Source organism: Lytechinus pictus, chromosome 9 (assembly GCF_037042905.1).
Source record: "Lytechinus pictus isolate F3 Inbred chromosome 9, Lp3.0, whole genome shotgun sequence".
Lineage (NCBI taxonomy): Eukaryota > Metazoa > Echinodermata > Echinoidea > Temnopleuroida > Toxopneustidae > Lytechinus > Lytechinus pictus.
Genome location: NC_087253.1, coordinates 8,303,870 through 8,324,946, shown reverse-complemented (window position 1 = coordinate 8,324,946; position 21,077 = coordinate 8,303,870). Strand labels below are relative to the sequence as shown.

At 36.3% G+C, this 21,077-nt stretch overlaps 2 protein-coding genes across 2 annotated transcripts in view; both read right to left on the bottom strand.

Moving 5' to 3' along the window:
- The window catches only part of LOC135155399 (uncharacterized), a 28,387-nt gene extending 11,656 nt beyond the window's left edge, over positions 1–16,731 (bottom strand). The window contains exons 1-12 of the mRNA XM_064104302.1: positions 14,563–16,731; positions 13,328–13,509; positions 11,321–11,478; positions 8,534–8,568; positions 7,459–7,791; positions 5,450–5,697; positions 4,196–4,324; positions 3,922–4,087; positions 3,624–3,657; positions 2,995–3,263; positions 1,297–1,327; positions 719–978 (exon numbers count right to left, since the gene is read on the bottom strand). Of these exons, the coding sequence (XP_063960372.1) occupies positions 719–978; positions 1,297–1,327; positions 2,995–3,263; positions 3,624–3,657; positions 3,922–4,087; positions 4,196–4,324; positions 5,450–5,697; positions 7,459–7,791; positions 8,534–8,568; positions 11,321–11,334 (1,519 nt within the window). The 5' untranslated portion in view covers positions 11,335–11,478; positions 13,328–13,509; positions 14,563–16,731. The remainder of the gene's footprint in view (positions 1–718; positions 979–1,296; positions 1,328–2,994; positions 3,264–3,623; positions 3,658–3,921; positions 4,088–4,195; positions 4,325–5,449; positions 5,698–7,458; positions 7,792–8,533; positions 8,569–11,320; positions 11,479–13,327; positions 13,510–14,562) is intronic.
- On the bottom strand, positions 13,381–16,525 carry LOC135155568 (serine/threonine-protein phosphatase 6 regulatory ankyrin repeat subunit B-like). The gene is made up of 3 exons (XM_064105053.1): positions 15,828–16,525; positions 14,563–15,757; positions 13,381–13,509 (listed from the first exon to the last, which is right to left on the bottom strand). Exons 1-3 carry the CDS (start codon positions 16,523–16,525, stop codon positions 13,381–13,383), a joined length of 2,022 nt encoding a protein of 673 aa, XP_063961123.1.
- Positions 16,732–21,077: the final 4,346 nt, after the last annotated feature.

The window sequence follows — 21,077 nt, the reverse complement described above, 5'->3', positions numbered from 1 at the left end:
ATGTTTTAAGAAACTTTAAATAAGCGTACTCTTCAAGTACAAATTAAAACAGGTTGTGCCAAGGGTCATCGGAAGGGTGGTGCCAAGTGTCATCGCAAGGTTCTACGAGACAACATCCAAGGTATCACGAAGTCTGACAAGCGTTCTAAGAAACTCTTTTCTGGTGTCTTTTATCTAAACGTATAAATCCATGTTTTGTAGTCAGAACTTGGCATATTGCACAGTTGTCCTGTTTGCAGTCAATATAATCTACCTAAAGTGTCTGATATGTTTTGTAAAGTTACCTTTTTCTCGGGAGAATATGAATTTTCCATCGAATCCACAGTCTGTTTAAATTGCAATGCAAACATTTCAGTATATACCTTTTTTTTTTTACTCATTTCTCATTTATCCAATTCGAGCGAACACATTCTTTTTTTTTATTGTCATTAACGAAGCCAAACGGTTGCTAGTTTGTATTATTAACCGTATCAGACATCTGAGCAGAGCAAATTTTCTTTCTTAAACTTTAAAATATCTAAATTTTAACAATTTTGCTCTAGATGTCTGATTTGGTTAATAATAGGAATATTGACAGGCCTGGGGGCGAAATGACATATATTGCCCTCACTAAATTGATATTCCCTTCGTCAACGACTCGGGCGATATAAATCTAGTTTGGGCGATATACGTCGAATCGTTCCGAGGCCAGTTAATTTTGCTTTATTATGTCCCATACCTTCGCTATTCTCAGATTTTGTTACTGATTGGACAGAATCCCAAACAAGTTTCAAAGTCTCTACTGCCTTTTCTCCGGGCGGCTGTGATGATTTCCATGTGGAAAGCATCTGGATATTGGTTTCCCTCCTGTTAGAAAATGTCCGGTGTCTTATGTGTTCAAGCTCTACCTTCGAGAGACCAAGTTTTCTTCCAGTCTCGAAGTACTTCTCTGGCTTTATCTTTCTGGATAAATCGAGAAGCGTCTTGTCTGGGATTTCACTGTATGATTAAAGGGTAACGTTAACAAGAAATGCAAATATACATATAGTATACATATGATTTTAATCTGAATTTTCATTTAAATGATTTGATTATTCGAAATGAGAGTGGTTTGCGATTCTCAAAAAGTTAGGATGACTTTGTTTGGAGTATAGAAGAGGGTTTTTTTTACAGAATCGCAAAATTTTAGCATAATGTGATTGACGATGGCGCAGAATACTCCCATTATTGGATACCGCGATAAAGATATTGAAGTGGATATAGGCCGGCCGGGGACATAGGTGGAAACTCACCAGTCAAAAAAAAATTAGTGCTTACCTGACAGAACTTGTATCAAGTGCACATATGCCTATCACAAGAAGGGAAGAAATGCAAAAAAAGAAACAAATGAGTTAAGTTACGGGATCTAATCTAAATCCAGTATTTCTGTTTTATCTAGATTCTAAACAGTCTAGACACACCCCTACATCGACATAATCAAGCTTAGATTTATGCTTTGCATTTTACTTTCACATCTTTTTTCTTTTCATCCCCAAAACACGCTACCCTGTCTCTACTCACATTGATGAAACTATGCTCCCCCCCCCCCTCTCTCTCTTTCTCTCACCTTCACACCACCACAAGCACGTACATATATGCGCACACTGCCCCCCCCCCACACACACACTTACGTAGGCATACACCCAAACACACGTACAGGCCAACATGAACATGTCCATCATGCAAACTGCCCAAGGACACTGCCCACACCAACGAACTCGCACACCATACCAAACACATATGGCGGGCCAAGAATCCGCCAGTAAATTCCATCCAATTCACGCCATTCCGTACACAAAATCTTTTTCGTGTGAAAAAAAATTGGTGTATGAAATAAAACTGCGTCATGACGAAATTATTTTCGTCTGAATAAAAACACACTCTTGGTACGGGTCGTGTGGTCCAGTGGTTAGAGCATTGGACTCATAATCGCAAGGTTGTGAGTTCGATTCCCCATTCTGCCATTGTCTCCACATTGTTAGAAAGGCCCAAGAGTAATATCTGTCGTCTATAAGGTCAGCCACTACATGACTGATATACCTAGACGTAAAATGTTTCCTATGTAATTGGTTATATACCAGCTTGGCGTTTACCAGCAGAAATGCTGTCCTGCCGAGTTCCTACGAGAGTTACCATAAACAGAAACATTTTGTGTACGGAATGTCGTGAATTGGACCGAATTTACTGGCGGACACTTGGAACACCATAAACACACAGGCTATCATGCACATGTACTGTATACCACGCACATCGCCCACACCCACACTTTCGTTCAGGACAACCAATACACAGGCCAACATGGACATGTACATGTATATCACGGACACAAATTCCCACAGTCACGGACACTCCTCTTTTTGCACCACACCCAACCTGTAGGCAAACACAAACACATGCATCCACGGACACTGCAACAGACGCATATATTCTCGTGCATCACCCGAGCACATGTAAAGGTCATCGCACGTGTACATATACACTACCCACACCATGATTTAGCATCCCAAACTTACAGACGTGCATACCCTCACACATACCCACGCACACTACCAACGCACACCCATGCCACTGCCCATACGTACACACACCAGGGACCCGTTTCATAAAGCTGTTCGTAAGTTACGAATGACTTTACGCATGACTGGTGACCCTTTCTTGTGCTATATCATATCCCTATGCAGCTGACTTATGCATAAGAACATGTTCCAGTCATTCGTAAAGTTGTGCGTAACTTTACGAACATCTTTATGAAACACCACCCTGGGGCCCGTTGCAGAAAGAGCTGCGCTTAAACGCAAGCCAAAAATCAATAACAAGTCCCAAATGTGCGCATTTGATTGGTTGAAAATCAAGTTATCATGATTTCTGTATAGTTGCGTTTGATTGAACCTCTTTCTGCAAAGGTGCCCTGTTTCATATTCAGAAAATGAAAACCGATTTGATATATTCTTATATTTGTCGTTATCATTTTCATACCTTCAGTAGGGGAATCCAGAGTTTTCATGATTGTGATAAGTTCTTCCTTTGCTGCTTGAACAGAGGTTTGTGTCTGCTGCCATCTTGCTAGCATGTCATATGAGGCCTGCTGTCTGTCTCTGTTTCTCTGGTATTCTATAGAATCCAGCTGTGAGATCTTGAAACCGAGGGCAACCCCTAAATCATAAAACTGATCCACTGTCATCTTTTCAGCAATGTTGAGGATATCATCTTCATTCAGGTCACCTTTGGAAACTTCTTCAACCACCCTGAAACAATATGATAAATGCAAAGGGCAGTTTTCAAAGTGAGACCATCATCATCCGCTTATGATGTAAAATTCGAAATGGCGAATTATATACAAATCCTGTGTTCAGTTATATATCATGGACAATGGACAGTTTCTTTACAGAAACTTACAATAACAGAATGGCCATTTTTTTCAATTCGGAGTTCAACATAGCATCATTTGAGTGTCATTTAACCTACCAGATTTATATGTATATTTCTTCTTTTTCAATCGTAACGTTTACTGGAAGTCTACTGTTTTCTGATGATACCTATACAAAGCATGTAATAATGACTTGATTCAGAATTGAAGGGGCTAATATCATAAACATACATCTTACCGTGCAAAGAGAGTGGGTTCCAAATTCTGATCATCTGTCGGAAAAAAGGAACAAACAAATCACAAATGTGTTCTGAACTAACAACTTTTAGTTTTGATCAGTCTTATTGACATCATACGGGTAAAATAAACCGCTAGCTCAGAGACATATGCCATTAGACAAAATAATTTTGAAAATATCATTAAAAATGAATAAACCTTATATATCGTTAGTTTTGAGTGTACTGCATTTTAATTACAACTCGTCCGACCATAGGCCCCACTTTAAATCAAAAGAACACTGAAATGACCATACATACCACAGCATCTAATAACAAAGGCAAGTGATACTGAAACATCGACCCGCCGTTTCCCAGACTGTGTAAGAATGATGGTAACTGGAAAGTCCGTGTCATCTTCACGTGAAGGAACTAGGAGAACAATTCGGTGCTGCATTCTACTTTGAATGTCTTTGAGTGTAAGTACCTGTCGTCCACAATGAAAAGGGAAAACGTACAAGTTATCATTGTCAAGATGACGAAGAAAAAGAAAGAGTATGTTCAATACAAGAACAGACTGATATAAAACAATTACCTTCTTGTCCACGACATCATCACTACGGTAGCATGTCACATTGACATCACCAGACCTGGAGGCCATACTGATGGGGATAGATGAATGGGCCTTGTGGTAACACTGCTTCTTCTCCTCCTCTTGCGTTTCCTGTTAAACCCAAATGGAATATGATATGAAAAAAATTAATTTAATATACACATAGTGATACCTTGTAAACTTTACCTATATCCGCAGATAAGGGCCAACTCACAGCTTATCAATATGCATATTAACCTAATCATTACATGACAGCTTAAGAAATGTGACAAAACCCAAAATAGCACCAAAAATTGAAATAGAGTATTCCAAGAAAAAAAGGACGTAATAGTAATAAATATGTTAAGATATACAGTACGCTTCATGACATACATTGGCGGCGGAAGCCGACAATTTTAGGGAGGGGGGGACCACCAAATTTTTTTGACAAGCAAAAAAGAAGAAGAACAAAAAAAAGGTTATCCACAATAAATGTAGGGGGAGATCGTCCCCAACCTCAAATTCAGGGGGGCACGCCGCCCCCCCCCCCCCGCTTCCGCCGCCTATATGATGACATATAGACATGATGTTACGTCCGTCCACTTGTCCGACCTGCGTATGATTCTTAAAGGGATGGTCCGGGCTAAAATATTTATATCTTAATACATAGAGTAGAATTCACTGAGCAAAATGCTGAAAATTTCATAAAAATCGGATAACAAATGATAAAGTTATGGAAGTTTAAAGTTAAGCAATATTTTGTGAAAACAGTCGTCACGAATATTCATTACGTGGGCTGATGATGTTACATCTCAACTTTCCGTTTTCTTATGTTATTACATCAAATCATCATTGTTTCGTTATCTCATACTAGTGTAAATAATATGTCTCCCTTATAATGAAATAAGTTGCAGCAATTAATATCTAATGCACTAATCAGTTGTCAATCCAATTTTTCTAGTTCTAAGAGGAAAAAATTGGAATAAACCTAATTTCATATAATAAAATACAAAAGAAGAAGTGGAAATGTGACATCATCAGCCCACCTAATGAATATTCATGACGACTGTTTTCACAAAATATTGCTAAACTTTAAAATTCAATAACTTTGTAATTTGTTATCCGATTTTGATAAAATTTTCGGCATTTTGCTCAGTGAATTCTACTTTATTTATTAAGCTATAAATACTTTCAGCCCGGACCATCCCTTTAAATATCCGCCAATCAATATCACACCGTTCTGCTTCGTACGCTTACCATATCTATTCCAGGAATACTGGCATGGAATCGAAGATGGACTCCAGTCTCCTTTCCTTTCTCTATCCTATCCGGAATATATGGTGTGCAGAGTAATTGATGTCTAATCACATGTTGCTCAAGGGGAACAAGAACCCACCACTCAGCACTGTGGTCGATATACAGCTCAAGGTGTCTCTTGTAAACCTTGCAGTATGGTGGCTTGTCTGGAGAGTTTGATGAAGTGCTTCTGGAGGTTCTTGGCAGCTCTAGGGTCAAGAGATATATGAAAAAAATACATATCCTCGAAAATTTCTTTGCCTAAATTAGGTGTGTAGTTCTAACCCCCCTCAAAACAATGATAATAGTGATTAATAAATCCAAATAACAATATAGTTCAGGGGCCGCGGAACGGTTTTCAAAGTGGGGGGGGGGGGGCTGACCATGCCAAAAATCACAATTATATGGTAATTTTTACGTTTTTGTACACGATTTTTGAAAAAAGTGGGGGGGGGGGGGCTGAAACCTCTCAGCCCCCCCCCCCCCCCCCCCCCCCCGCTTCCGCGGCTCCTGTTAACATCAGAAAACTCTTTATACAGGACAGTTGATTTCCTAGCCCATCTGAATAACTCAATTTACCGTGAAGTAAGTAAACGTTAATGTCAAATGGTACCATTCAAAATAAGGGAAACGAACACGTGCCATTTACGATCTTCACAATCCAAATTTGATCGCAATCAAAATCCAATAGACCAGTTCGTAGTTACTCATGGACAATTTTGGTCAAATGACCTTTCATTTCTTTGATTAAGATAGGCAGATTACAAAGCAAGATATTACGTAAGCTTGCCTTACATAGCAGGATGAAGAAATTGAATAGACCAGGTGACTAGAATAGCACACCAATGAACACTTTATCAAGGTATTTGTTCCTACTTTGAATGCATATCATAGCATGTTGCACAATGTACTTGGTAAACTGTGAAATACCAGTCGTTCGTTGACGCATTGTTGTTTTTTGTGGATGTAAATGAAAACCACAATTCAAAAGAATATATGAATAATCAAGACATAAAGTTGGTGCTTATCTCATTAGATTTTAAACCACCATGTCACTTTAGTACAAATGACCTTCCTCTGATCATGCGTAGAATCTTTTGATCATGCGCAGAACGGAACTACGAACTGGCTTATTCATATATCTACAACATACGCTATGGCATGTATGGCGAAACAGTTCTGTATGATCCGTTATACACTGTTATATGTGCGCATATTTACAAAATTCTCATAAGCCAATATACAAAACTCGGTGTCAGATTCAGGGTATAAAGATATTTCCTCTGATTACGTTCAAAACAACACTAAAGTTTCTAATTGACAATTTCTGTCTGAAAAAAAAATCCGTCAATCCTGTACAGTCCACACTTGTCTCACTTGAATTTACCAGCCTTTTTAAATCTCATTCGTATCACAACTCTGGATGTGGATCAGAAATATTCACAGATTCCATACGGATTAACTCTTTTGTTACTCCTCTAGAATACATGTACAATCAGACCCAAATCAAACTACATGTATAATGCTTTTATTGGTCCTGCAATAAATATTGTTGATCAATATGATAACGTTATGGAAATAATCTCATAATTTGGCGACACAGTCTCTATTTGAACTCGTAATCACTCTCAAAATTTCGTTTTAGTGTATTCATCGAAAAGAGTCAATTATTCATCAGTTTTGATATACATGTAATATAGCTTGCCATAAATGATATTTCAATAGGTGCCCATTCTATGACGCCACTTTCGTTGAAATTTCCATGTGCTTCAAAGTTTGTTTTGTGTTATTGAATTAATATTGATAAGATATTTTTCTTGCATTTTCCAAAGGTGCAAGTAAATATAAAGCAATTGTTGCAAATTTTGCTTGGATTTATGGAAATTCGCCTTCGAATTTCCTCACATGATTTGTGTGGCTTCCAGTGACTGTTCAGAAATTACATAACTTTATCTTCATCATAAACCTACCTTTCACTGAATCCCATTCATTTGACAAGATATCTGGCTTTATTTCATCTGGGTTGGCAACCAGTGCTGCGTGTGGTATCCTAATCTTAGCAGGTTTGAGAAATACCATGTTTGGAGGATCACATCTGATCCCGTAGCAGGCCACGGATTCATCATCTTGGATGTCTACGATTGGGGGGTCCCGCAGGAGGGTGAGCAGGATTTCCTGTGAACCATCCTGATGTACAGCCTCCTTTGGAATGAACATTGATACACCGAAGTCCTCAAGAACAATTTCCTGGGAGATATTTCCTTGAGCTTTGACGCGGCTTGCAGGAGACCGGGTCGGTTTGACTGTTTTAAATAATAACCATTGGGGGAAATAATTTTTTACAACAAAAGAAATATCCATACAAACTGTAGAATAACATTTAAAACCAAATTTGCCATCCCCGAATAATCGGTGCTGGACTCCAAATTGCTCAAAAACTTGGTATCATTATGTACGAATCGAGTGTGAATTCTGTTTAAAGCGGAAATCATTTCATGTATCATTTGTTTATTTCTATTTTAACCTTGATTATTTTATTGATTACGACCGGAAAATGTTGCCGACGTTTTTATTGAAGCGATAAATGAAATAGGGAAAAAAAAGAACTCTAAGCCAAACAAAATTCTTGATAAATTTTGCTTACCCGTTATCGTTTTATGTACATTCGAGAAAAAAATAAGAGTAAGTACGCGGAAAATTGAAAGTTTTAGTGCTCTATTAAAAAGATCGACCGCCAAATAATGATTTTCATCTACACAGAAGCATGGAAAAATGATAAAACAAACTTGATATTATTGGATCAATCACATTGTGAATTTGTAAAATAACCTTGTGAGTAATGTATGTAATACTGTTTTTTTGTCTGTAAGTGGCAGGAATATTTTTAATAGGTGTGCGTGAAAATTCTTATAACCGTAAAACCTTGGGGCTAGTCATGGTTATTATGATGATTGTGATTATTTTAATGGAATTGATGGTAGACAGTTCGACCTATTGTACAGTTTCATAGAAACATGTGAAATATAAATGAACACGAGTTCTTACCTCGATAAGACTTGATGTCTTCAAGGGAATTTAATCTGAAAAAATAATTTCCAATATTAATGACAAATCATTAAATGTCATTCGAAATAAATGTAGGAGAAGAAGTAAATCTTTCGACACGATAAATTAATCATAAACGAATCCGAGTTTCCAGCAAACGTAGTAGCTTTAATCGCCCTATTCAACAAGTGTACATAATATTTAAAGATACTTTGCATATTTATCATTGTTATAAATGGGTTTATTACGCAATTACCTCTTTGCTCTGAAAGAATTAATTCAGAATAAAGATCCTTGTGCGCCACTTTCACTGATGATTTTTTTTTTCCTAAGTTGTTTACATTGGCTTGTAACAATAATACGCCAACTTGACAATTTTCTTAAGTTTTGCGGGTAATTTTTACTTAAACAAATAACTGCTTTATTACATTGTTTTGAAGGAAAATATATATAACCCCTCAAAAAAGATTGGAAATCTGAGTTTTGGCCATTAATTTCTCCCAACTCCAAATTCTACACAATGCGTATTTGACATCATTTAACAGATAATTTAATTTTCTTTGAAATGATACCATGCTTGTTGTGATCATGCCATCACGAAAAGAGCAGGATTCAAAAGTGTTGGATAAGGTCTGAATTGAAAAGCTGCAAAACGAAAAAAAAAAGTTTGGAAATCTGAGTTTGGCCATTAATTTCTCCCAACTTCAAATTTTGCACATTGCATATTTGATACCATTTAAAAGATCATTTAAATTTCTTTAAAACGATACCATGCTTGTTATGATCATGCCATAACGAAAAGAGCAGGATTCAAAAGTGTTGGATAAGGTCTGAATTGAAAAGCTGCAATAGTCATGAAGGGTCAATACAGAACATGATTCTTTTGTCATGAAAATCCATTCAAATCAAGCCCCTGCTTCTTCATTTTTATGTTTTGTTGTGGTTTATGTAGTGATGGTTCTGTGAGATAACATGGTCTGAATCGTGGTTTGAAAAACCCCTGCATGTTTGTTTGTTTGTTATGTGTTTGCTTGTACAGAGGTGTGTTTAATTCCATCTTAATGTTGATGTTAAGGTACAATTAAAGGAAACCGCTGAGAAACTCGCTCATCACCACGGAAAAAGGGACAGTTTTGTGTTATTTTGCAACTTTTGAATTTTGACCTTGCCCCACATTTTAAGGCACCGCACCTCCATGTGAACCATAATCATATTATGTAGTGTATCGTTTTAAAGAAAATTAAATGATCTATTCATTGAACTTAATTAAACATTGATATTTACTTAAGCCGAGGAGGGGTTACCGATCAAAGTAAAAAGAAACCGCTGAGAAACTCGCTCATCACCACGGAAGAAAGAACAGTGACTTTCAATATATTGTGTCATTTTGCAACTTTTGAATTTTGACCTTGCCCCACATTTCAAGGCACTGCGCCTCCATGTGAACCATAATCATATCATGTAGGGTTTTTATTATAAAGATAATTAAATGATCTATTCATTGATATCAATTACACATTGATATTCACTAAAATCGAGGAGGGATTATTGATCAAAGTCAGATTTCCAAACTTTTTTTGAGGAGTTTATATTTTAATAGGAATGAAAGTGAAAAAGGAAATTTTTAAAGGACAAGTCCACCCCAGCAAAAACTTGATTTGAATAAAAAGAGAAAAATTCAACAAGCATAACACTGAAATTTTTATCAAAATCGGATGTAAAATAAGGAAGTTATGACATGTTAAAGTTTCGCTTCATTTCACAAAACAGTTATATGCACATCTCGGTCAGTATGCAAATGAGGGAACTGATGACATCACTCACTCACTATTTCTTTTGTATTTTATTATGTGAAATATGAAATATTTTGATTTTCTCGTCATTGTCAGTTTCATTCCTCCCTGAACACGTGGAATTTCATTATTTTAACATTTTGTGCTTCAGGCAAGGAGGTCCTAATCATCAAATTCGTAAAAATTGAAATATTGTATAATTCAAACAATAAAAACAAATGAAATAGTGAGTGAGTGACATCATCGACTCTCTCATTTGGATGTAACTGGCTCGTTCATATGACTATTTTGTTAAACATAAGCGAAATTTTGAAATGTCATAACTTTCTTATTTTACATCCGATTTTGATGAAATTTTCAGCATTGTGCTTGTCTGATTTTTCTATATTGATTCAAGTCAACATTTTTCTGAGGTGGACTTGACCTTTTATATTATTTTGTAACTTTTACATTCTCAATTAAAGAATTATATTTAAAAATGTTTTAGAAATTAGCACACTCTCCTGCTTTTTATCCTAGAGTCAAAAGGATGAGTTAGTTAAAAAGAGAGTACAATGAAAGTGGACTTGTTATAAAGGTGTTGTGGCTCAGTGGATAAGTCTCAAGACTTTGCACCACAAGTTCCGGGGTTCAAATCCCACAACAGCATTTATTTACGTTTGCCACTCTTCACCCAGGTGTAGTAATTGGGTACCTTGTATAGGAATTTTATGAATGCTTGAGCGCCCGATCACGATAGCCGTGCTAAAGCAAGGGTAATAGTACGCAGCGCTTAGAAACATTTTGTATTAAGCCCTATATAACTGTTGCATATTATCATAATTTTATTATCATTAAAAATATGTCTAAGATATTTTGAAACGTGTATATCCTGTTTTACGTCATCGTTCTTTATTTATGCAGGATTTTGCAAAAGAATTGTCTATAGAACGGTCATAAATGCTATATGAATATATAGGTTTTCTCAAATGAGGATTAAGGGAAGAAAAATTACCTTGACAATACCATCTGTCTGACCACTTCATCTTTGGCATAATGGATTGGGAGTTTGCCTGACTTGTCTTTCACATCTATCTGGGCTCCGTTGTCAAGGAGATAGAACACTAAGGCTTTCTCAGGAGCAAGCTCTCCACCGTAAAACTCATCAGAGATCTGAAAAATTAAAGAAATATGGTCCAAGCTCTATTATCATAGATATACAGGCTTATACGTGTTAACATACTAGACTTCGATTTAGAGAGTACTGAAACATTTCTATAAATATATTTTTGTAATTTACAATATTTTTTTAAGCGAAAACGGCATGGAATTAGTTTTTTTTTTTCTATCACTATCATTTATGTATTACTTCTTTCTTTTTTGGGGAGGGGGGATGGGATATCATACATACTTGAGATCTCAACGAAAACTGTTACGGCCTCGGGTGCCCATTTTAGAATGACATACACACAAAATGTCTGGCAAAACAATAAAACAATAAATAAACAAATAAATAATAATAACTAGTGGAGGTGCCGTGGCCGAGTGGTCTAAGGCGCCTGGCTATACATTCAAAAGTCCGGGGTTCGATCCGCGGCAGCTATGCCCGTGAGCATTTCATCTACAGTGCTCTTTTATCTTGCTTTCAAATAAATGGAATTGCTATATGCATTATTGGTAACTAGGTGTGAACTTGTTTAAAAAAAAAAAAAATAAATAACTAAATAAACAAAAACCATTTACAAACACAAACATATTCACACACACACACACACACACACATTATATACATATATAGCTCACTTGCAAAAGGGGTTAGGTCCATTTTTCCTCAAATTTGATTTTTATGTCTCAATGTATAGATCTTCAGTAGCTTTATAAGATGATACCAAAGAAAAGTTGAAATTCCTATTAAAAAGTGAACTAAAATGGCAAAGAAAAAGCAATTTTTTCAAAAGGGGTTAAGTCCATTTCAGTTTAGTTGCAAAAGGGGTTAGGTCCACCCAGAATTTGTTAGGAAAGGAATATCATTAATAAATGTGAAGTCGGGTAGATTTCTTTTATACCCAATTGCATGTTCTCGTGGAAGGTTATCATGAAAATTCAGTTTCGCATAATAATATTGCAATATGGGAGAATTAAAAAAATGATTTTCTTGGAGTGGACCTAACCCCTTTTGCAACAAAACTCTTCTGAAGAACTCATTTGTCAAAAGGGATTAGGCCCATTTTTCATAAATGTTATTGTTTTCTGTCTCTAAACCTCTAAATTTTTAGTCACTCTGATGATACGAAAGAAAAGTAGAAATTCAAATGAAAACGTGAATGAAAGTGGCAAAGAAAAATCACTTTTTTAATCAAAAGAGATTGGATTTATTTCAGTTTACTTGCAAAAGGGGTTAGGTCCACAATGATATTTTTTTTTAATATATAGAAAAAACTTGAAGACAGGTAGATTTATCTTATACCCAATTTGTTACCTACCATTGTAAAGCTTAGAATCTCCTCTTTCATCTCGAATTACCTAGATTATTTATCATTCACGCATGAATGAGCAAAAACAATTTGCAGAGGGGATACCAAATAGTCATTTGGCGGGCTTTATCTGAGTTTCAAAACGAAAACCACAGTTTTTAAAAGTCAAATATCTGCTCTTTAATTTGATACCTCAATTACAGAAAATGGCCAAGAAATAGTAAAGTTCTGGTTATTTGAAACAAGGCTTGAATTTCAATAATATCATAAAATGACGAGGTTTTACAGGTTAGCGTTCAAACTCACTCGACACTCCGTTTTGTTGACGATCAACCATGGATTAAGTCTTTTGTTAACAGTGCGATAGCTTTTGTGGGAAACCGGTGAAAACACGTTTATTTAATGAAATTATGGAAATACAAGCATTGTTTCGAGGGAACATAGCTTATTTACTTAGATAATGATGATTATCTTAAATAATGAAACTTGCATCACTATATATCTTGTAAATGTTTATTCGTATGCTGACAATGTTAAATGCTTCTGACCTTTCTCAGTGCGTCACAATATTGTACATTTCTCTCAGTCCTGTCGCAAAGTTTTATTGCTTCATGAAGACACGTCTGGCCGAGGCAAACTTAAGGTTGAGATCCGCTCCATGATTGACTAGATACTCAACAACAGAAGTATGACCGTGTTCTATCGCATGATGAAAATAACTCTTGGTGACCTGAACAGAGAGCATTTTTAAATTATGTTTATAAGTGTATAAATAAAGATGAAAATCATATTTCAAACATTTGTTGTTATGTCCGAAACTAAAATCATTTACAAATTGTACTGTAGCACATATTTTGTGTTTCATCAAGAAGATTCTATGACTGGAGTTCAAATAGGCACTAATCTATTCAGGCATCTGTTCATTTCCAAAGAAGCAAAAAAGAAAGAACAGCACTCAGGGCCTTTTTGATGTCCGCTTACGAAACCGCCAGTCTCAGCAAAGAAATCAAAGGAGTGAAATTTCACGAATATTCATTTCTGTCAATTTTCCATCTTTCATATTAATAAACAAGCTGAAATTTGAACGCAATACAAGGCATCAATAACCAATCACTATTACGCCGAGATATTTGCCCAGATTATATCAATTAACCTTTAATATATGAAAAAAATTGACCTTTTCTCGAACCAGAATATAACAATTTTCCGATCGTTTGCGGCGAATGAAAATTTCAAATGTGGTCGTTTGAATATTGTTATTTATTAATGTATATGCCAGATGAGTGCCCGCACATGCCCAGTCGAGTAAATTTGAGTCATATTTCAGGACATTTTGCAGAGTTTAATTTCGCATGCCTCCGAATTATGTACTACAAATAACCAGACAAAGACGCGGCGAAAAAGTAATTATCATCACAATAGCCGTATGCGGGAGTCATTTGTCTACTCAATTCCAACAGATGTTGAGCAAAGTGAATGCTTGACATACTTTCTGCTAGTGGTTTTAAACCTCGTTCAAAGGGAATTTATTTGCTGTTACTGCATCTCATTTGAAACCTCCTTGGTTTCATGTTGTGTTTGATATGTTTGATGTTTTTACCTTAAACTTGACCTTTGATGTCGTGTTTGATGTTGTGTTCTATGTTTGATGAGTTGTGTTTGAATCTTGGTGAAAAAAGAAGGAGTAAGTCGGGTTAAATCTGGTAATTAGAAGTGTAAATAATATTTATCTGATCGTCATAGCTTTATGGTCTAGAAAGTGTTATTATCATAAATAGCTTACCTCAGACGGGGAACATGTGAGTAGAAACCTAGCGATGTTTTGATATCCAAGTAGCAAAGACAGCTCTAGAGGAGTTGTTCCGTGGATGTCGTCTAATTCAGGGCGTGCTTCTGGAGCAAGGTGAGTAGGAACAATACCAGGGCGAACAGCAGAGAGTAATTTTGCACAACTATCAGCGATTCCCCAGTCGGCTTTAGCTCCTTGACTTATCAGATAGTCGAAGACTTCTACATGGCTATCCTGGACAGCAAAGAGCAATGCAGTCTGACCATCACCATCTTTTTTATTCACCTCGACTCCCTGATTGATTAGACATTGGGTGACATGAAGATGACCATTTGCAGCGGCAAGGTGCAATGCAGTCTGACCAGTATTATTCCCTCTATTCACTTCAGCTCCTTGACTGATGAGATATTTGGCGACATCAAGATGACCATTTTCAGCTGATCTGTGTAATGCGGTCGAGCCGTCCACATCTCCTTTATTCTTGTCGGCTCCGTGACCGATGAGATGTTCAATTACATCCAGAAGACCTTTTCGAGATGCAATGTGTAATGCAGTCCGACCAGTACAATTCCCAATATTCACTTCAGCTCCTTGACTAATGAGATATTCGATGACATCAAGATGGCCATTCTTAGCTGAATTGTGCAATGCAGTCAAGCCACCATTATCACCTTTATTCACTTCGGCTCCTTGACTGATGAGATATTTGATGATATCAAAATGACCTTTCACTGCTGCATCGTGTAAAGCAGTCAAGCCATTAATATCACCTCTGTTCACTTTAGCTCCTTGATTGATGAGATATTTGGTGACGTCCAGATGGCCATTTTTAGCTGCATTGTGCAATGCAGTCCATTCAGTAATGTTTCCTTTGTTGACCTTTGCTCCTTGACTGATGAGATATTTGATTACATGAAGATGGCCATTCTTAGCTGCACTGTGCAATGCAGTCCATCCATTACCATTCCCTTTATTCACTTCAGCCCCTTCACTGATGAGACATTTGGTTACATCAAGATGACCATTCTTAGCAGCAATGTGTAATGCAGTCCATTCTTCAAGATTCCCTTTATTCACTTCAGCTCCTTGATTGATAAGATGTTTGGTTACATCAAGATGGCCATTCTCAGCCGCACTGTGTAATGCAGTCCAACCATTATCATTCCCTTTATTCACTTCAGCTCCATGACTGATGAGACATTTGGTTACATCAAGATGACCATACTCAGCTGTAGTGTGCAATGCAGTCCTTCCAATACTATCCCGTTTTTTTCACTTCAGCTCCTTGACTGATGAGATGTTTGATGACATCAAGATGACCATTCTTGGCTGCACTGTGTAATGCAGTCCATTCATGAACTTTCCCTTTACTCACATCAGCTCCTTGACTGATGAGAAATTTGATTACATCAAGATGACCTTTATCAGCTGCAATGTGTAATGCAGTCCTACCAGATTCATTCCCTCTATTAACTTCAGCTCCTTGGCTGATGAGATATTTGATTACATCAGAATGACCTTTTACAGCTGCAGCGTGTAATGCAGTCCATCCATTATCATTCCTTCTATTAACTTCAGCTCCTTGACTGATGAGATATTGGGTAACTTCAATCTTACCATTCCCAGCTGCATACTGCAATGCAGTCCAACCGGTGTTATTCCCTCTATTCACATGGGCTCCATGTCGGAGAATAATTTCTGTTACCTTAAGAAACCCCAGTGAGGCAGCAATATGTAAGGGTGTTTTCCCCTTTGACCCGGGCTTATCGACATCAGCACCATGTTTAATGAGAAACTCAAATGTGTCCTTTTGGTCGTTCTTCACTGCAATATGTAAACACGTGTTTCCATGTTCGTCTGCTTCATGCACATTAGCACCCTTTTGGATCAATTCTGTTACTTCATTAATCTTCCCCGTCGATACTGCCATGTGTAAAGTTTTAGTCACGTCATCCATACTGCCAAAGAACTGGCTCACATGTATTTAGCCTTAATATTCTCATATAGCGTTGAAATTATTTTGTTTCAATTCGATTCTAGAACTTAATTCATTCAGTGCCCTTGTCTGCAGGTTGATTTAAGCTGTCCTAACTTAGTTCCTGGTGAGAAAATTGTTGAAACGAAGTCGTGAAACTTATGGATGGCTGCACCTCCCTGTGTATTGAACATTATAATACCCATAATTCCCATTCTTGTGACATAAATATATATCGCAGAATAGCTGGATCATGCAGTTCTTTGGTGCCGCCCCCTCATTTTCATTGTTACCACCATCCATATTATGCTTTCAAGTAACCAAAGCGTGTCGAAATTGTATTGTACCAAGAAAACATAATATCCAGTAGTAATAATATTTACTTACATGAACTCACATCGTTGATGATAATAGTGATAAGAAGAGAATTGAAATGAAGAAGTATTGTTAATTCTCTTAATATTTGAAGCACTTGTAATATGGCTTTAAAAATGACAGTGTCTCCGTGCATTGTAGCTATTGTATAGTTCTTTTGATTTTATTGTTTGATTTCGTGACCTAGGTCTTAAAAAAGAAGTCTCTACCTGGACATAATTTAGATCTTGCAGTATTACCTCATATGGTAGTTAAATGGCGTGGAGGAAGTAACCCCTAGATTGATAATCCTGCCATTTCTAACTTTGGTCTCGCGTAGGCCTATATAACTAGACACTTTACTAACCATTCAACCTTGGACAGTTTATCGTGAACTGTCTAAAACTCCTGTTGGAAAAAGTGATTGACCGGATGGATTCTAATCGCGTTTGAATCGGGAATTTGCAGTGGAACTCAGCCCACGCGTGACCACAAAAGAAAACGCGTTTAAACGGGTGTTTTTTCAGTCTTAGTCTTAGACTAGCCAAACATGTTAAGGGTATGTTTCCCCCAAGCTTTTCCCCCGGGGCTTTTTCTCCTCGTTTCTGAAAAGTGTTCAGGTTCTTAGTAATTGTGGTATTTTAACCCTAACTGCACTGGGGGGGGGGGGGGGGGGATGCAAAACCCATAATATAGTTTTGTCTATATTTTAATATATTGTTAGCAAGAAGACAAACTTGTTTAGTAGTCATATTCTGGCAACAACTTGTTTAGGGGCCAAAATGTGTTAATGAAGCTCGTGAAAAACTTGTTTAGGGGTTTATTTTGCACAAAGAAAAAAACTCGTTTAGGGGGTGTTTGGAAATAATTTGGCCACGCTTGTGTACAGTAATACATGTGACTGCGCCCCCCCCCCCCCCCCACCCTGTAACATCTTTATGCAAGTTCCAACAAGCAAGGTTCCGAGTTGTTAGAAAAAGTCTATATAATTTCAGTTCCAAAAGAACCCCCTACCACACTGCAAAAGTTACGGCCTGTCGCTTTAAGGGATCTTTTTGTGAAACTTTTGGAGTTTTTGCATTAAAAAATATTCTAAAGACATATCTCCCCTCATTGATCCTTAGCAGTAAGGCAATCGCCCTGTTTAGTCAACGGCTCACTATTTGTTTAGTTTGCTTGAATACACTTTTAGTTCGAGAATGACACAGTCGTCACCTTTATTTCACTTTTTGCGTGTTTTAGACATATTTAGATTGTACAGGCACTCGTATAACTTATAACTGTAGCCTTATAACTGTAGCCTTTATTGTTTATAGACTCATAACTGAGCAGTTGCCTCACTCAGTGTATGAGTATTATAACTTCTTTGAGAATCAATATGGTACAAGACAAAAACAAAATCAGCTCTACTCTTGCCAAGGGTGAGGACAGAACTAGTCTGCTGGGCAAACCCTTCACTCGAGTAAAGGGTCTGAATGTGCAACCTACTCATGCCTTGTGTACTGAAGGCTCTCTCGCTCAGGCAAGTTTTGTATGTGCTAGTCTTTGCGTGGAGGCACACTTGTTAATCAAAGTTCAGGGTCTGTGCCTGCAGACTAGGACAGATCATGGCAAAACTTCAATCTCATTTATCATGTTTATGGGTTCACAAATCTGGAATAGCCTTCCTGATGAAGTAAAGTTGCTTTAAAAATCTGTATATTCCTTCTGCAGAGCACTTAAAACACTGTCATATAAGAATATTCATGAGTTCATCAATTATTTGTAAATATCGTATATATGTTTTAATTCATTTGCATGCAATACTTGATTTTACCCTATTGTGCCAGACCTATTCATTTGTTGTATACACTAGATATGCTATTTGCCAAAGAGCATGATTTGTAAACGTACTATTTAAACGTTATTTCATGCTATCAATTATGATTATGTAAATTGTAGGATAGGGGCTCCACATCCCACTAGCAGTACTTGCTATTTCTGTGGACCCATTTTACCAATGAAGTATATATGGCAATTTAGCCTGTATCAATTTATTTTGACATTTGGTAATAAATTCAGTTTAGCTCAAATGAAGCAAAATTTACAGAGCACAATGCTGGAGATTTCATCAAAATCGGATAACAGATAACGAAGTTATTGATTTTTTAAGTTTATCAATATTTTGTGAAAACAGTTATATGCACACGGTCATGAATATCAATTAGGTGGGCTGATGATGTCACATCCCCACTTTCTAGCTTTTGTTATGTTATTACATGAAAACATAAATGCTTCATTTTTTCACACATGTGTAAATGATGTGTCTTCATTATGATAAAATAAGTTACAGCAATAAATAATGAATGCACTTAATCAGTTTTCACTCCCATTGTTTTAGTTCTTGATTAAAAAAAATGAACAATCCCAATTTCATATAATAAAATACAAAATAACAAGTGGGGATATGACATAACACATAACAAAGTTATTGAATTTTAAAGATTTGCATTATTCTGGTGAAACGGTTCTAGGCATGTCTTTATGAATATTCATTAGGTGGGCTGATGATGTCAAATCCCCACTTGTCCATCAAAAGAACACATTATATACAACACATTATGAAGTCGACAATGTTACACTGCAATACGATTAGAGAGAAATGATTTGAGTACTTAAAAAGGAAGCAGTATTGGAAATTGACAGGAAAACAAGGCAAAATTGATAAGTATATTTTCATTATTATAAGTTACTACGTTTTTGCATTTATAAACTTATGAATTTAGTAAATTTGCAAGGGTGAATTTAGAATTCGATCTACCATACAAAAAACCCTCATTGAAAGAACTATGAAAATATACCGGATACACATTTTACCTATACTTGAAAAAAGATACACATTACACTTATACTACAGAGTGGTTATTATCTATCAATATTCGTTTGACTAAATCATATTATTCTAGGTAAATAACAATTATTTACATTTACTTCACACATCATATAATATATTACATATGATAATATGAGTATGAATATTCAATATGAATCATACCGACAGGCTCTCGAAGTATGTAATCTCACTTGTATATTATATGACAAACAAGCAACTGAGGCACAGTAACAGGCTACGTGAAATAAAATGTAGAACAGAACGCTATAAAAAGAGCGATTCACCCTCCATATATGGTAAGGTTTTTAAACCAGGATGATGTAATACAATTTCAAGAATCAGTTTTTTAAATTAATGATTACTTATCTGTTGCTTACAATATTGAGATTCGGTCTACATTTTTCTAAAACATTGTATATACAACAATTTATTACTAAAACTGACAACAGGATCCAAATTTGGAAAAAAACAATCATTCATCTAATGTAGGAATTGCACTACCAATTTTACTGATCAAGAAAGGTGACTTGCAAATTACCTTGTTAACCTTTCTTTTATATTTTAACTTATTTTTCCACGATTGCCTAACCACAAATCACAATTAAAAATTTAACTTTTACATACATTTTATTTATTTATTAATTAATTAATTTATTTATTTATTAATTGGTATATATGCACATAGAAAACTGACCAGCAGCACAAGCTGAAAGGGTCAATTTACAAAAAATCATGAAGTAGAATATACAGATATAACAAGGCAAATGAATAAAAACGTAATTACAGTATTCTACGTCAAAACTCATCTCCAATTAAAAGATGTATCTCATGAATCTAGTTTGAGAAAGAGAGAAATAAGCATAGGGGAAGAGGGAGAGAGAAGAAAAAGAAGAAGAGAGAGAGAGAAATGAGAGTAATGGAAAGAAAGAGAGGGAGAGAGGGGGTATGTCCTCCAAATAGAAAGAGAACATTGAGTGAGGTAGAGAGAAAAACAGAAAGTGGTGAAGAAGTGGAGAGTGACATGGAGAACATAGAAGCCAAAATACTGTCAATTATGATTGAAACTACATAAAGATATGAATATCCTATATGAGATACAGAATGATTTATATATATATAAATAGATTCAACATAAGAACAAGTAGTATAATACATTTTAGCAAGACAAAAACTGTAGGGGAAGGCGGGGTAAGTTGAGCATAGGGGCAAGTTGAGCCACCACCCCCAGGCCAATAATGAATGAGTCAGACATTGTGGTGGTGTCATGTATTGATGACCCATTACATAACCCTTTACCCAACCATATTG

Bases quoted from the DNA above. Each gene is read 5' to 3' on its own strand.
- LOC135155568 (XM_064105053.1), bottom strand. From the start codon at position 16,525: ATGGATGACGTGACTAAAACTTTACACATGGCAGTATCGACGGGGAAG. The intron at 15,758-15,827 runs GTATTGGAAGGA...ATGTCTCATCAG, and splicing joins GAAGTGAAAAAAACGGGATA to TCATGGAGCTGAAGTGAATA. The intron at 13,510-14,562 runs GTAAGCTATTTA...CTCTCTGTTCAG, and splicing joins TCACATGTTCCCCGTCTGAG to GTCACCAAGAGTTATTTTCA.